The sequence below is a fragment of the Daphnia pulicaria genome, chromosome 2 (assembly GCF_021234035.1).
Source record: "Daphnia pulicaria isolate SC F1-1A chromosome 2, SC_F0-13Bv2, whole genome shotgun sequence".
In the NCBI taxonomy this organism is placed as follows: domain Eukaryota; kingdom Metazoa; phylum Arthropoda; class Branchiopoda; order Diplostraca; family Daphniidae; genus Daphnia; species Daphnia pulicaria.
The window spans coordinates 4732331-4747932 of NC_060914.1; the positions used below are offsets into that span (position 1 = coordinate 4732331).

The following is a 15602-nucleotide window of genomic DNA, read 5'->3' on the forward strand; positions in this document are numbered from 1 at the left end:
GAACTTGAACGCGTACAAGGCTATCGTGATTTATTCAACAGACGCCGTTCATCAACTAGACAATTATAGGGTCCGTTAACGACCTTAATTTTCTAATGAAACAGCCGTCGAGCATCGACCGATTAACCTGGCAGTTAGTAAGGTTCAATGTATTGTGACATCAACAGCAGTGCAGCGCTTGTCGGCTTTGGGATGTCGTTTACTTCTTGCATAATATGTCTGCTTATGGTATTTTCCCGTTAAATGTCTGTCTTTATGACGCAATTAAAGCATTATATCATGAATAACTCATGGGAGATTTCAAGCCAGACAGGCAGACACCCAAATCACCAGAAAATTGAAGGAGAAATCATTTAATTACTAAATCACGCTACCACTGATTATTAACTGTGCTGTGACTCAGTCATATAATAATGAACACTATTTATTTAACTAAATTCTCATGTATACATTTTGTTGGAAAGGCTATAACAACAAACCAAAATCCTTGTGGATCCAGGTTTGAAAAGAAAATTGCATTTAAGTAAAAAATAAGAACATGAAACAAAATAGGGTAGAAAACAATTTTCTAAATTGATTTTTATCAATCAGGTTTTGCGGCCATTTACTAGAAAGAACAAGTCCAGAATAGGCGACTTTATAGGCTGAATGATGTTAGAAATGAATGCATAAATAATAAAAACATTATTCTAAGGAATATAACTAAAAAGCAAATGCAATTACTTTCGCTTCTAAAATAGAAAAAGAGAGTGAGACAAAGTCTTAACTGTCTAAAATATCTAACACAAGGCGAAACCACTTGGCATGCACGACAATTGCGCTGGCCCGCTCAGATTAATAGTTTTCTTGATCGTGGTCGTGGAAAAGGAGAAGGACGTCGACGTCGATGTAACAGTCACTAATAGACTCAAGGCACGATTTTGGCGTCCGCTGTTCTTGTCGATATTTACGAATTGACGCTGTTCCTCTTCGATATTTGTCTGAGAAGAAGTTATCTCCGGATTGACATTATTATATCCGTCCAATTCAGGTACGACACTGCTGGTCTCCAACCTAAAATTATGCGTTACAATGAACAAAGTTACAAAAAATTTAAAAATTAAATAATTGAAAACGTACGGTGACACGACGGATGGCAAAATCGAGTCGCCGATTTCGGCTGTGATTTGTCGCGGACTGGACTCGTCGATGTCACGTCTGCGACGGCCGCAAGCAGACGTCAACGTCACAAAGCCCGATGGTCCTGAAGAAGTGAAAAACATAGTCGCAGGAAGGCACGACTGTACCGTGGCAATCACGGCCGTCGACGTGATGGTAGAAAAAACGGTGCTCGTCAGCGTGGTGATGGTCAAAGGTTTGAAGTTGAAGAAAGAGTTGGGCAGGATACTGGTGATGAAAAACTTCTTTTGGGGTTTCTTCGTGTGGCCAAATGGGATCCTCGCCTGGATTTCGGGGATCGAAGAATCGATTTCGTCATCGCTATATCCTGTCTGTTAATTATCCCGAAAAAGAAGCAGGATATAACAGAAATTTAATTAGTACATTCTAAAGAGCAATACCCCAATGTTAAGCGTTGATTTGTCCGAAAATTGGCGGTTGGCTTGATCGTAATTATTATAGAAAAACAGGTGTGGTGAATAGTGGTAGAATGGTGACCACGCATATCCCTGTTGGTAGGTAGCTCCAACGAAGCAAACGAGAAGGATCAATGCCAATTTCATCTGCAAAAAAACAAAAAAAAAACAAACATAATTATATTATTGCGTTAACAATAATTTAGGATGAGGTAGAATTTGCACCTTGTTGACTGAATCGAAGCGCGAAGAAACTGTGAAGTTTGCCGCGGAAACAGCTTCTATTTATATTGGAACAGGGCGTCAAAGAAGATCTCCGACTCCCGAGTGGCTAATTTTTCCTGAATCTTCGGTGTCGCTTAAAGTCATGAAAATGAAATTGATGACTTGACTCATGACTTGATGACTTTGAAAACGTCGCATTATTTTCTTTGACCCAAACCATGGCGTTTCCGGTGATTGATTGACTCTTTTGAGAATGAATCTCCCTGGTTGGAGCAGTTAATCTTGTAACACTGTATGAGAGCGCCGGTTTTGACCGTTTCCTTCATCAAGTCCTACCAAATATCAGTCAAGATTGGTTTATTAGCCATCACGATAAATTTGAAACGGCTAGAACTTAATTACCCTCCCTGCCACAGACACGGACTACCTGCTGATTTATTTCGCAGATTGTGCTAGACCGACGAGAAGAGGTAAAACAGAACGCCAAAGTTGGAAGCGAGAAGAATTCGTCCCATCGTTTCCCATGTCGTACGGCCGGGGGTCAACGAACTATATGGTTATTTCCACAAGTTGTTACGCAATTCACCCTTGGCTAAACTCAATGTCTTTTTCATCGAAAAGATACGCAGTTTATCCCATTAAAAATTTTAGAAAGGTTTGTCAAGTTGGCCTTTTGGATTTTTATTGTTTTAAGATTTTCATTATTTAAAAAAAAATTCAGTTTGCGATTGCATTATCTACTACTCATTAGAATCGTCTTCTTTACGTCCATGTATATTTAGAATAGAGACTCAACGTGTGTGGATTCGATTGACAGACGTTGAATATTTTGTCTTGTTGGACATTCTCATCAGTCCGAGTTATCACTACTTTCAGACAAGATGCCATTTACCACTTTTATTCGGAGGAATATTGCCCAAGAGCCCCCTCAGATCGTAAGTAAATTCTTATTTTATGTTATTAAACAGCAGGCCTATGTATTTTGAGGTAGCTATTATTATAAATTGCGTTTAACGTTTTGTTCCTAATAGAAAAGCCCAGTTTCAAATCGAAACTTTGGATTGAGATGGGCAGCGATTGGAGGCATTGTTTTGGGTTTCTTAGGTGCCATGAAAATTACCGGAAATCTTAACAGAGAATTCTTCGCTGAACTTATAAAGATGGGTCCAGCAGGGAAAGCTCCTCCGCCATTGCACCAGCAACAGCAGACCGACGCGGATCCCTCAAAGAAAAGCGTATGCCCACTGATAATTTACGTTTACGGAATTGGTTTTTGATTATTTGATGGGTAATTTTTTTTAAATGTTTTTATTTACACAGCCGCTGCTACCGCCTGGAACTGAAGCCACTATCATAGTGAAATAATTTTGGAATTGCTTCGTGTGCGTCTCATTGTTAAATCGGACCGAAGCCACTATTATCAAAATGAAATTGAATAAGCTTCGCTTGCATCGTGTAATGTAATTGATAAATCAGAAATAATTTTCGAAAATAAAAAACGAATGGTGGAACATATTAATCAATTGCGAAATAATTTTATTAGTTATTACTTAGTTTTCAACGTTTAGCTTACTTTTATCTATGGGGGGGGGGCAGTTAGGTATTATGAAAATAAAACAGCCGTTTTTCCCGTTGTCTAATTTTATTAGTTTATTTCCCACCACATAGGGGAAAACACGGTACAATTGAGAAGTTGAGATTTTATTTCCATTTTCAGTCATTCATCTTGATTATAAGCCGTTAAGCAATAATTCTGTAGAATTATAAAAAAATGAAAGAATTTCATAAATATTCTTTCTGTGGGCAAATACGTAATCGTAACTCACTGCTCAGCTAAAATACACCCCATGACAAGTTTAGTGTCTTTTAATTGTCTCGCTATGTCCGAGCCTCTTGTTGTTGTAGTTTATTACCATCAAGCCTGCCACCGAGCCAATCACCACACCCATCATGGTCCGTTTGAAGCCCTTAGTTCGCATCACCTGCCCAAAATAATAAAACAAATTTTTCTTAGCTTTCCATAATCTTTAAACGCAGCAGAACAGAAATGAAAGAACTGCTTACCTTCATCATTTCCTCGGTGTATTTGTTGTTCGCGTACCAATGAGCCATTGTGAATTTCAAAATGTCTTGCCGCACCAAAGGCTGATAGTCGAATGGATATGGATGATTTTTTTAGTGCCGTCTGAGCCTGACGAACTTATCGACGAAATCATAACGCCCGTTTACTACTAAAATTGCGATGATCAGACGCCCAAAATTCCTTGCGACGATCGGACGATTATAGTAAGACGAAAACGTTTTCCCCTGTGGAACAGACAGCTGACAGCTCTTATCAAAGGGCATTTGACCTGATGACCTTCTTTTAGAGCTCTATATGTAAACCTAAACAAGATCGATGTGGTGGATAATTGGATGTTACTATATATAGACCATACGATATGTGATAAGAAAATTTAAAAATACCAATTGTTAATTGTTGATTCATTCAAATATTTATTAGCCTACCGCCACAGTCGCAAGCAATGTAATAAAATACATAAGTACAACATGAAACAATTTTGCGTGAAACTAATTCAATGCAAGTACAATTATTTGGTAAACAAACAAAATCTAAACCGAAACTGTATTTCGTTTTAGAATGTTCACATACACACGACAGGTTTTAAAAAAATTAAGCCATCTGAATTCAGCCTGAATTTTCACGATTCCTGAAGTCGACGATTGATAAATTGTTCTACTTCCGTCGGAATATTAAGCTGTAAAAAAGGCGAAAGAAAAATATTAGAACACTCAACACATTTTAGATTAGAGAATGAATAATGTTACATGATTTTTTAGGCAGAATCTCAAGCGGAGGCTCCATAACTGCCGATGATGGACGTTGCACATCGGATGGAATTTTCTTGAACCAGTCGATGAAGAATGCTTTGTTCAAATTGCCGGTGTACTTCAGAACGGCCATGAAACCCACTATGATACCTCCTATGGCCATCCACTTCAGCTTGGGTGATTTTAAGGGCATAGGAGATACTAATTTTTGCTAAGAATAATCGACATAATAGAGAAAATCGTTAGGTACATTGCTTTCAATCAACGGAAAACATTAATTGATTAAACGACTCGGAAGCCCGAGGCCGCTGAGAGCGCACGTAAGCAAATGCTATCAAGACCACGAATATGGTGATTATATACCTTTTTGATTGCTTCCTCTACCGAAGTAGTACTCCTCATCCCAGATAACATCATTTTTTTTACTTAAGGTTCGGCGTTTGGCGCTGGCACAAATAGACATCCGCAGTGGGTACGAGTTAATTTGATAGTAAAGGAGAACATTTGCAAAATATATTCCTTCTAGCATACCATTATCAACGTCTTTTTAACGTTTTTCCAAATCGCGCCACTAACGAAGAAAAAATCAGGAAAAAACCACCTACCGGTCACAAATGGAGCTATGTGCATAAATACAAAAACAAAAAAATACGAAACGAAACACGATCGTTCCGTGATTTGGACTAAAACTTGCTGATAAAAGCAATAATTCGTAAACTAAATGTAAAGTATGTGCTCAACCCTACATCTGCCATTTAAAATGAGTGCTAATCAGAAGAGATTAAAAGCAAACTCCGAGTAAACTCAAAAACAGCACCTTTTTTTGGTGCACTGCCGTAAAAAATGGCTGAGTGCATCTTATTTTTTAATTCTTCTCGGCCTATTTCTTTCTTGTTTGCAAGCTTACTAGACGGGGAAATACGCGGTATTTTTATTTTATGAGTTTTAAGTGAAAAATTCTAAACTATTGATCAATAAATTAGAACTTTTCATGTAAATTTATTCGAGATTTACGTCGATTGCATTAAGAAATAACACTTGTAAAAATATTTGGTCTTAAATGAAAATGAACTCACAACATCTTAATTAGGAACTTATAGCAATAGAAATGTCCCGGAAGAAATACTTGATCCGTCCCTTCCTGGATTCCTGGAACTTGATGGACGACGCGAAACGTCATAGACAAATTTTGCCGGGCATTAACGCTCGCAGATGGAAACTCAAACTACCCTTCCAAAATCCGCCCTGGCTACAAGTTCCATATTTCGGTAAAAATTTTTTTTAGTACAAGCGAGGTGCCGAGGCAGCAACGGCCATTCGGTTTCTCACTTGCAGTCAATGTATGATTTTTTGCATTATTAAAGGGTTTGTTTATTGAAAAAATAAAAATATAGCCACACATTTTCGCTTTATACAGAGATAAATAATTAGAAAAATGTGAGAACTTATCTGGGAAGTGCACGTTATTATCACAGACAAAATCACTGAATCACAGAAGTTTGGCATATCTGACCGAAAAAAAAAAAATGCTTCTCAAGAATCTCTTGAGGCGACACTTGACATCGATAAATATTTGGGCATAGATGAGTTGAAGAAATCAATGATTAAAATAAGACTAACATTCATATCTGAACTGATTCATCGTTTTAGTTATGTTAAAAAGTCAATTCAAGTCAAAATAGAAATTCGAGTCCAAATTAAAATAAAAGTGCAATTTATACAAAATGAGATCACATTAAATAGAAAAACTTTTGTTTTGATAAGCTGGCCATCTGCAAGTTGGACAATGATGATTGTCTCGCTGCAGCCAGACCATGATACAATTACGATGAAACTGATGACCGCACGGTAGACCGCAAACGTCAACAGCGACGCGGTATTTGTCCAAGCAAATAGCGCAATCCGCATCTGGGATCCAGTTCATGGTCGGCGGCTCTTCAGCACTGCCGCCTTCAAATCGCCAAACAGGGAGGAATTTCAGGTAATCCGTTGGCACGGTGGGCGTCAGCCACAAACTAGGTAATGCAAGGCGTTCAAGGAATGGTTCAACACTTTCGTCAAGTTCTAAATCCTGTAGACTGTGTGCTGGGTCAGAGAACAGGGGTCGAAAAAGACAGTCGATCAGTAGCGACCATCGAGATAATATTCTTCTTGGGACATTTGTGGTGCCATTGGTAACGTTAGTGGTAGTGTGGTTATCATTTCGGCTTTTCAGTCGGTGGACGATCCAGCTTACTGCAAGGTTGTAAACGAAAAAGGCCAATGCCAACAACATGTAGGACATCCACATTTGCTGCATCTGACTGATGACAGCTTAAGAAGCGGTCATCACTTATTGTTGACTTCAATGATGTCTGACAGTTATCTGTCATGTTATCTTCAAAATGGGAACAATTCTGTTTGCATGTGGCAGTATTCCATTCTCCTCGATAGAAAAAAAGCCCATAAGAGTATCCCTAAAAGATTGAAACAAGAATTCATTTTTGATGAAATTGAATTTGTTGTTGGTTTAAGTCTTACCTGTACAAATTTACTGTGAGGTTATATATCAACATATTCTATTGGGGAAGACTGATCGCTGTGTAGGAAGCTAAGGTCTCCCATGATCGAAGAATAAGTGCATTACTGGTAATTCTTGTTGTGATCCTTAAGGCAAGATTGAAGTACCTGAATTTGTTTGAAGAAGAAAGAGCAATGAAAGAATAAAGCCAAACATCATCATACAAATTGGAACAACATCCTTCAAGCTCTGAAGGCATTGTCATTTTGTCTCAGATTGACATAAACAAAACAAGTAACTAATGATTACAACTAAAAAACAAGGGTAGCAATCTGAAAACACTAATGCAAAATTATTACAATAATAATGGTGAATAAGACAAGGCTCATTCTCTGAGATATTCGTTTAACTGAAAAATAACAAAACCAACTGAAAAATTTTCAATAAAATGGCAGAGAAGTGATCTCAAAACGATGCTCAATACACGGTGGTGTAAATGATAAAGCTGATTCATCAAGAAAATATGAAAAAAATGCTTAATAAATAGCGATCTTTTACCGGATAAAAGGTCGGCATCTGACTGAATTCATCACAGACGACGTTATCACTGACAGGTGACAGTCACAGACGACATTTTTCATTCTTTTTCATGAACAGCTTAAGCAATTATGGCATTACTTAGTTGTGGAAAATTGCAGAAATCATTAATTAACGTTTCCAGAGATGTCCGAATCCGAATTCCGGACATTCGGACAGTCTCGCTTTTTTCCCGTTCCCGTGGGTACAGTAGGCCTAATATATAATATGATGCGTTCCAACCAGTAGGCCTACCCTTTTTTGCTCTACGCAATTATTTTTTGAGTATACCGCTATTTTCTATGATTATTGGACCGCTCTTAATTTGGTTCTACAAATTTCCAATTACTTTTAATGGTCTACGACCAACGCAACAGGAAAGACCAAATCGTATAGTCGGTCACTCTAGCTTGGAAATGAGTGCGAAAATAGAAAATTAAGATTAATAAAATTGCTTGATGGGGATTTATTAAAACGTCTTTAACATTTTTCAACAAATTGGAAAACTCCCCGTAGAACATACACAATTAGCCTATCGCATTTTTTAGCTAAAAATTCGGCTGGCATCAGGACACCGAAATTTTATTATTTTGAACTCTAACTTATTTAATGGTTTGTGAATTGTGATGTAGGGATACGGTAGTTAAGTTCACAAGAGTGAGAGAGCGATTCACTAAGGTTTTAAAATATGCGTTAGGCAGGTGTTAGGAATTTAGAATAGTCTACTAGGTCATCAGTCATCAAAATGAATATGCGGAAATTATCCTAAAAAGACGCAACTCGGTTTGGGTTAGAAGTGATATTTAACAAGGACTTCAGCAATATATTTATATCACACCAATAAGTTACACACTGGTGCATTTAAGCCATTTAGGAACTTAAGACAGAAATTTCACGTGAGTTTCAAGAATGAAGTTGGATTTAGATGATTTAATAACCGAGTCCAGTGCGTTTGTAGGGGAGTGCAGGGGCAACGGGAAGTTCGTATTCATGGACGGGAGCGACCGGGAGTTCGTAAACGTGAACGGGAGCGACGGGCAAGTGGTCGCCCTTGGGTTGGAATCCCGCCTCATCTGCCGCCCAAGTCAGAGTGAATTTCTGACCCTCGGGGGAGATCCAATAGGATGATCCCTTGTTGGTGTTGCCGAGGACTTCACCGTACGTTTCTTTGCCGTAAGAGTCGTAGGTGACTCCTTGCATCTTTTTCTGGACCTGGGATTCGTCACGAGTGGTACCGTCAGATCCAGCGTAGCTGTGCGACAAGATGAAATCGTAAGGCATCAATAAGGATCCAAGACATGCTGTGGATGTTAACTTTACCTCCAGTTGCTGCTGCCATCAAGATTGCGGACATCAGATTGGCTCACGATGGTGATTTCGGTAGCCTTGTATTCCACCGGTTTGTAACTACTGGAAGGAGCAGCGGCCGCGACAGCCAAAACAGCAGCGACAATAAACTTTGAAATGCATCATCATTTAAATATTATTCCAAGCAGAAGAAGTACAAATCAAAATCGTGAAATACCCAGAGAGTTTGTAATACCAGTTTGTTCATGATGTTGTCTGTTGGGTGCAATTGGGTGAGTTCAAGAACTGAAGTATGACTGGATATAGTTTAGTATAAAACCAGATTATATACTGGCCAGAAATAAGAGAGAGTGGTTTTCAGATACGTTTTCATACTCTCTTGCTTCTTCTATTGGTCATAAGTGTTTCGTAACAAGCTCAAAGCCAATTCACCCATACCCGCAAGCATTTCCCCGCAGCTTTGCCAGACAACGCCCTTGAGGGCCCTTTCAAAAAAAAAAAAAAAATTGCGATTTCACTTATCGCAAGGCTGTGATATTATTTTTGGGTTTCACGATTTATTTATCTAGAAACACGCATCCCTGATGTTTCCGGAATTACAAAATAATTTTTCGACGATTATCGTTTTATTGATGAGAAATAAAGAATCGCAATTTTCTGGAGAGAAACTATTTGATGAAATCAACTTTTGATTTTCAAATTTGTCGTTTGTTCATGCCTCCATGGTAAAGAGTCATTTTGAATGGCATCAACCCATTCCGAAATATATCCGTTTCGTGAAATAGAAATTGGCAAATTGTGTCGGATTGCGTCTTTTCAGCGCTATTCAATTTCTTACATTATTCAAAGCCGATCGGAAAAATAGGAAACGACTCAAACAAATGAAATATTTCGAAAAAAATATAATAAAACAAAAATGGTTTATATCGAATCACGTAAAGTGTTCCCGCTTCCCGGGTGTGTCTCCATTCTCCTTAAATAAAACCATTAAATTAATTTAAAATAAGTTGGACAGTAATTTAGTCTTATCACTATAGTCTCGGCTAGAAGTTCGTAAAAAGTGAAAGTAGAACTTAGGAAACTTGATTTAATCTTTGATGGTTTATATTTTTTTATACAATCACACTCAACGTTAACGCGAAGACAACATAAAATATGACATCATTTATGCATCCATTGGTCTAATAATTTAATAATTTAGTAATAACTGTTGCCGGAATAACCGAGTCCGGTGCGTTTGTATGGGAGAGCGGGAGCAACTGGGAGTTCGTATTCATGGACGGGAGCGACGGGGAGTTCGTAGACGTGAACGGGAGCGACGGGCAAGTGGTCGCCCTTGGGTTTGAATCCCTGCTCATCAGCGACCCAGGTCAAAGTGAATTTCTCGCCTTCGGGGGAAACCCAGTAAGAAGATCCCTTGTTGGTGTTACCCATCACATCCCCATCACATCCTCGTAAGTTGCTTTGCCGTAAGAGTCGTAGGCGACGCCTTGCATCTTCTTCTGCACCTGCGATTCCTCGCGGGTCGTGTAGTTAGACTGGGCGTAGCTGCACATATTAATCATTATCAAGAAATGATTAACCGATTGAATCCATCAAGGTTATAACTAGTAAATAAAGTAGAATTAACATTTCGTTGATTTTTATTACCTCCACTGGCTGCTGCCGTCGAGATTGCGCTCATCAGATTGGCTGGTGACGGTGATGCCGGCGTATTTGTTATCCTTGGCGTAGGCCGGAGCAGCGTAAGCCGGAGCAGAGTAGCTTGGGGCAACGTAAGCCGGAGCAGAGTAACTTGGGGCAGCGTAAGCTGGGGCTTTGTATTCCGGCTTGTAGCTGGAAGGGGCAAAGTCTGAGGCAATTAAAGCATAAATGAATTCGACGACTGTTGACTGATTAAATGCCTTGCGTGTCATCTCCTTACCAACTTCATGTTGAATTCGGTTGATTTGTAGAACAACTGATACTTTTCATCTTCCCTATCGGGGCTTTTATAGTTGAGTGAAGGGAAAAAAATTATTCGTTTGGGAGGGGTCTGGGTGTGTTCGAATTGGTTCCTTCTTTGCCAATTGGGTCAAGAACGGAAAAAGTTTTGATTTTACTTTTGCATTTTACTTTGGTGTCAGGTGCAAATGAAACCATCCTCTTTCCGTCAGTTCTCTCTCTAATTGAATTGAGGAAACATTTGTCGCTTGAGAAGGAATCATATTTTGCTAGGGATCTACTTGATCTCCTTGAAATTTGAAGGTTTTGGGGTAGGTTTATCAAAAACAAATATGTTATCCCTGCTTGCTAAAAAAAGTGAGTAGCAGACTGGCAACGCAAGATAATTTTGGTTTTTCACAGCGATTTCGTGGTTAGCTAAGTTAGCTGATTAACATCTGTTAATAGATGTTTTGATTACCTAATCGTGTTGATCTGTTTAAGGAACTTTTTGATTAGCGAATGCAATTGCTAATCTGTTGTAGGGGAGAGGGGGGCTAGTTGGCAGGTGCATTTTTTCTGAATTTTTTGAGCACACTACTGGTAAAATGAATGAATCCGATTCAGATTTCAATTCTCTATGAATTGTTCGTATTTGTTTACAATGTTCATTTACACGAAATTGTGAAATCGAGAAAAACTGCAAGAAAAAAAAAACTGTCAACTTGCCCCAACTACGGGGTAAGTTGGCTGCTGACGATTCTCCATTGCTCTAAAATATCTACGTCCAATTTTGAAAACTTGCAATTCACCCTCTGGTAAGTTATCAGTATGCCAACATGCCCCTCAAAATTTCTGACAACTTACCCCACAGGGTGCTTTTAAAATAAATAAATTGATAACTAAATAACTTTTTAATGTAGAACTGTCGTGCTTCTTTTAAAAATAAGAAAAACATCAATAGGGGATGGCGCAAAAAAAATAAAATAAAAATAAAACATATTAAAAATAAGAGAAAAAAAAATATCTCCCAATCATACTATAGCTGGGAAAAATTTACTTTACGAGTTATTTACGTTTAAAGTTTCCACTCCGTGGCCCGCCTCTAAAACGCAGGAAGTGGCCTATTTATCACGTGATTCTTGGTTTCATTCTTGAACAAACTTCATTTCTTGAAATTGTGATTTATTTTTCTTGTTCTATGGGAAATTTAAAAAATGGGAATCTGAAAAAATATTTAAGACGTTTAGTTTTTTATTTTATTGATACTTAAATCAATATTTTTGTAAAACCCAAATAACTATCTGATAGCAATTTTATTCTAGTTTAAGGTGTTGTATTTTGTTTTTGTTATGGGTTCCTAAGTATTTAATAATTTAGTTTATTTAATGTTGTTTGGGTTCGGGTTAAACGGGACATGGAAAACGGGGTAAAACAGGTATTGCCAGATTAACGTTATTTCCAGAAAAACGTCCCCTGGCAACAAAAACAAAGGAAAAATGATCGAAAAAACTTTTTTTATAGTATCTCCACTTCTACTTTATAAAATAAATAAAAATTCAGCACTTCTGAAAGGGAAATGAATTTCCTTTTCACCAGTGCATTATTTAATAAATATAATTCAGCCGTTGCAGAGAAAAACGATGTTCAATTTTACCCCTGGCTCTGTTCCGTTTAACCCAAAATTTTTTGTTTTTCGGCATTTTTTCATGTTGGCATTTCATCACATAACTCTTAAACGAATCAACGAAAAAAATTAAGAAAATTACCAAATGTAAATAAATGCCAGGGAATCACCCCTATACTTTAATTTTTTCAGAATTTTAATTTTTATATAAATGGCAGCGTAAAGAAAAAAAATGTCCCACATAGCCCCGGTCTCCCCTACATTTTTGCAAAATTCCCTTCTACTAACGAGCCCGGTGTATAGTTTACACCAATCAACAGTGTTCCATCAATATCACCATCCATTGGTAAAACAATATTTTCTTCTTCAATGAGGTTTAAAACAACAATGTCTCTGGCACAACATGTCCTCTCCGACTTAAGACAAGGTTTTGTCTGAAATTTTTTCATGTAACAGACAAACACATGTCTTAAGTTTTCCTTATTTTTATTACATTGCCTCCTTATATTTGTTATACATTTATTTTATCCCTTTTCAATTCACAGCATAAACGTCCAAACGTTTATATTCCCTTTTATAATTTTCTAAAAAATTTTCTGTTTTAATGGTATGGGTGACATAAAAAATTTCAGACAAAGACATGTCTTAAGTTTTCCTTATTTTTATTACATTGCCTCCTTATTTTTGTTATACATTTATTTTATCCCTTTTCAATTCACAGCATAAACGTCCAAACGTTTATATTCCCTTTCATAATTTTCTAAAAAATTTTCTGTATTAATAGTATGGGTGAAATAAAACATTTCGGACAAAGCCATGTCTTAAGTTTTCCTTATTTTTATTACATTGCCTCCTTATATTTGTTATACATTTATTTTATCCCTTTTCAATTCACAGCATAAACGTCCAAACGTTTATATTTCCTTTCATAATTTTATAAAAAAATTTCTGTTTTAATGGTATTTTTTTTTTTTTTTTTTTTTGTATTACCAGGCCTACTCAGACTTGAGTGTTGCCTGTGCTCATAAACTATACATGAATGTTATCACAACTAAAAGACAAATATGGAGACATAGGTTTTGTAAATATAATAAATTTGATATGTATAGGAGCAGGGGTTTGCTTTTGCATTAGGTTTCATCTTTTAATTTTACGAAGACGGATTTGAAAGGATAGTTGGAGGGTATGACTGAGTTTCAAGGCGGATAAGTAGGAAAGTGATAGTGTGGTGGATATATTAAAACAATTTGTAAGACGGATAAAAATTAAAAGATGTGCGCTATTACTATGGGTTTCACTCTTCTCTTTTGTGATCTAATCGCCGAGTTTCCTTGATGAAATTTAGAAGTGCTTTCCAGATGGCTGATGACGTTGCTACTGTTGTTAGTGGGGGTGGATAGTCCCTTATTTTTTTCAAGCAAGCTTCTTTGAATGTTTTCCTTTGCGCTGTGAACAGGCAGCACGTGAAAAGGAAGTGCTCGATGGATTCTTCTTCGGTGACACAGTCACACACTGGTGACTGAATTTTCTTGATTTTGAAGAGATGGCGGTTTAGTTGACAGTGACCTGTCAATAACTGAGTGATTTGGTGGCTGATGAAAACACCCTTCAGCAGATATGCATCGGCTGGGGAGGGGAAGAAACTCCTTGTGATGGCACCTTTATTAGTGTTTTCGGACCATTCCTTTTTCCATAGCTTCTGAATCTTGTTGCTGATTTTTTTTCTGAGAGTAGACAGCGAAACTTCCGTATTTGTAATCGCTAGACTGGTAGGGGTGGACTTAACGCTATTTATGTCGTTCAGTTCCAGAAAATCATTGCTCGACAGCCAGTGAAATGAGAATAAATCACCATTTGCAAGGATCATTTCTCTACTCTCGGACGCTGTTGGAGAAATTTTTTTGAACGTCAATGTTCTATTCAGAGCTGGTTTGGAACAGCTGACTATATTGCAGGTGGCGAAATGTGAACTGTTTGCTGCCGCATTCTGGATCGCGAGGTGTATTGCTCCTATCTCAGCTTGGGTTGAGGAGATGAACGATGGAAATAGTACTTCTTGGGTTTCTCTCACAGTTGGTGAACAAAGCGCACTCCGGGCCAGGATTCCCTTTTCGTGTGGTGCAGTTGCTACAAAAATTACTGCGCTGTTTGGTTTTGCCGCTAGCATTCGTATTCCTGCTGCTGTAGCGTTGCTGTATGTGAGGGGCGGGATCTCCCATGGTTGCTTTGTGGACGAACGGAAATTTCTGCTGACTTCAACTGATGATATGTTATTCATTTCACTTTCGGAGAGAGTTAGCCCAAGTTTTAATGGTATGGGTGACATAAAAAATTTCAGACACAGCCTTATCTTAAGTCGCAGAGCATATGTTGAGGGTTGCACATTTTGAGAATTTTTTTTCTTTTTATCTTAGCATTTTTTTAAAAAACTTAAACCTTAGCTTAAAGCAATTATCAAGTTTACTTCAAGATTCGAAAAAAACATTTTTTGAAAATTCTTCCCATTTTCATTGTTGGAGCTTGGATACGTTGCTTAAAAAGTCGGTAAATTTTTAATGTGTAGATATTCACACATGGCCTCTGGCGGTAAATTTGCAGGGTAGAGGTTGTGTTATATTGACTCCGGCGGTAAACTTGCAGGATAGAGGATATTAACGTTTTTCCTCCGGCGGTAAATTAGTAGCGTAGAATTGTTCACGCATTGGTTCCGGCTGTTTTTTTTTTCAATATGTATATTCTTTAATTTTACTGTTTAGTTTTGTGTAAAATTTTGAGCATCACACGTTACTTTATCGCTAAGCGTCGCCTGTCCACTGTTTCATAAGCTCGCTCCATTAAAATAATTACGTTAAATATTTCGCGCTAGATTTCTCGCTAATAAGCGTGCATGACGCTTATGATTTAATTAAGATTAACTTACGCACAATTTGCTATTTATTGTTATTTACTATTCTTTGCCATGAATTTTATCATAATATTAAAGAAAAAATTCAATTCTATTTAAAAAATTAATTCATATAGCTACTTAACGCGCATC

General features: G+C 37.6%; 5 protein-coding genes and 2 long non-coding RNA genes across 7 annotated transcripts; 1 reads left to right on the top strand and 6 right to left on the bottom strand.

The window, feature by feature from the left end:
* Positions 1-408: 408 nt before the first annotated feature.
* On the bottom strand, positions 409-1827 carry LOC124327803. Its single transcript, XM_046786801.1, has 4 exons — positions 1800-1827; positions 1560-1721; positions 1120-1490; positions 409-1053 (listed from the first exon to the last, which is right to left on the bottom strand). Exons 2-4 carry the CDS (start codon positions 1719-1721, stop codon positions 780-782), a joined length of 807 nt encoding a protein of 268 aa, XP_046642757.1. The 5' UTR covers positions 1800-1827; the 3' UTR covers positions 409-779.
* Positions 1828-2623: 796 nt separating this feature from the next.
* LOC124325931 lies at positions 2624-3301 on the top strand. Its single transcript, XM_046784505.1, has 3 exons — positions 2624-2734; positions 2831-3034; positions 3120-3301. The coding sequence occupies exons 1-3, from the start codon at positions 2681-2683 to the stop codon at positions 3162-3164; spliced, it is 303 nt and encodes a 100-aa protein (XP_046640461.1). The 5' UTR covers positions 2624-2680; the 3' UTR covers positions 3165-3301.
* Positions 3302-3448: 147 nt separating this feature from the next.
* LOC124325932 lies at positions 3449-4001 on the bottom strand. The gene is made up of 3 exons (XR_006915457.1): positions 3864-4001; positions 3626-3781; positions 3449-3552 (listed from the first exon to the last, which is right to left on the bottom strand). It is a non-coding gene; the product is annotated as an uncharacterized LOC124325932 (long non-coding RNA).
* Positions 4002-6366: 2365 nt separating this feature from the next.
* LOC124326946 (E3 ubiquitin-protein ligase RNF103-like) lies at positions 6367-6930 on the bottom strand. The gene has a single exon (XM_046785660.1). It carries the CDS (start codon positions 6928-6930, stop codon positions 6367-6369), a length of 564 nt encoding a protein of 187 aa, XP_046641616.1.
* Positions 6928-7873, bottom strand: LOC124327814. The gene is made up of 3 exons (XR_006916213.1): positions 7690-7873; positions 7152-7298; positions 6928-7087 (listed from the first exon to the last, which is right to left on the bottom strand). It is a non-coding gene; the product is annotated as an uncharacterized LOC124327814 (long non-coding RNA).
* A 636-nt stretch (positions 7874-8509) lies between these two features.
* Positions 8510-9320, bottom strand: LOC124327841 (larval cuticle protein 65Ab1-like). The gene is made up of 3 exons (XM_046786860.1): positions 9251-9320; positions 9028-9164; positions 8510-8959 (listed from the first exon to the last, which is right to left on the bottom strand). Exons 1-3 carry the CDS (start codon positions 9260-9262, stop codon positions 8638-8640), a joined length of 471 nt encoding a protein of 156 aa, XP_046642816.1. The 5' UTR covers positions 9263-9320; the 3' UTR covers positions 8510-8637.
* Positions 9321-10101: 781 nt separating this feature from the next.
* Positions 10102-14784, bottom strand: LOC124326948. The gene is made up of 4 exons (XM_046785661.1): positions 14706-14784; positions 10940-10975; positions 10666-10867; positions 10102-10563 (listed from the first exon to the last, which is right to left on the bottom strand). Exons 1-4 carry the CDS (start codon positions 14782-14784, stop codon positions 10449-10451), a joined length of 432 nt encoding a protein of 143 aa, XP_046641617.1. The 3' UTR covers positions 10102-10448.
* Positions 14785-15602: the final 818 nt, after the last annotated feature.

Excerpts from the sequence above, each read along its gene's own strand:
- LOC124325931 (XM_046784505.1), top strand. The coding sequence starts at position 2,681 with ATGCCATTTACCACTTTTATTCGGAGGAATATTGCCCAAGAGCCCCCT. Across the intron at positions 2,735-2,830 it reads CCCAAGAGCCCCCTCAGATC|AAAAGCCCAGTTTCAAATCG; the intron begins GTAAGTAAATTC and ends TGTTCCTAATAG. Across the intron at positions 3,035-3,119 it reads CGGATCCCTCAAAGAAAAGC|CCGCTGCTACCGCCTGGAAC; the intron begins GTATGCCCACTG and ends TTATTTACACAG.
- LOC124327803 (XM_046786801.1), bottom strand. The coding sequence starts at position 1,721 with ATGAAATTGGCATTGATCCTTCTCGTTTGCTTCGTTGGAGCTACCTAC. Across the intron at positions 1,491-1,559 it reads AATCAACGCTTAACATTGGG|ACAGGATATAGCGATGACGA; the intron begins GTATTGCTCTTT and ends GATAATTAACAG. Across the intron at positions 1,054-1,119 it reads TTGCCATCCGTCGTGTCACC|GTTGGAGACCAGCAGTGTCG; the intron begins GTACGTTTTCAA and ends GCATAATTTTAG.
- LOC124327841 (XM_046786860.1), bottom strand. Across the intron at positions 8,960-9,027 it reads GATGGCAGCAGCAACTGGAG|CTACGCTGGATCTGACGGTA; the intron begins GTAAAGTTAACA and ends CTTGTCGCACAG.
- LOC124326948 (XM_046785661.1), bottom strand. The coding sequence starts at position 14,784 with ATGGGAGATCCCGCCCCTCACATACAGCAACGCTACAGCAGCAGGAAT. Across the intron at positions 10,976-14,705 it reads CGGCAAAACCAAACAGCGCA|TTGTTCTACAAATCAACCGA; the intron begins GTAATTTTTGTA and ends GAAAAGTATCAG. Across the intron at positions 10,564-10,665 it reads GACGGCAGCAGCCAGTGGAG|CTACGCCCAGTCTAACTACA; the intron begins GTAATAAAAATC and ends TAATATGTGCAG.
- LOC124326946 (XM_046785660.1), bottom strand. The coding sequence starts at position 6,930 with ATGCAGCAAATGTGGATGTCCTACATGTTGTTGGCATTGGCCTTTTTC.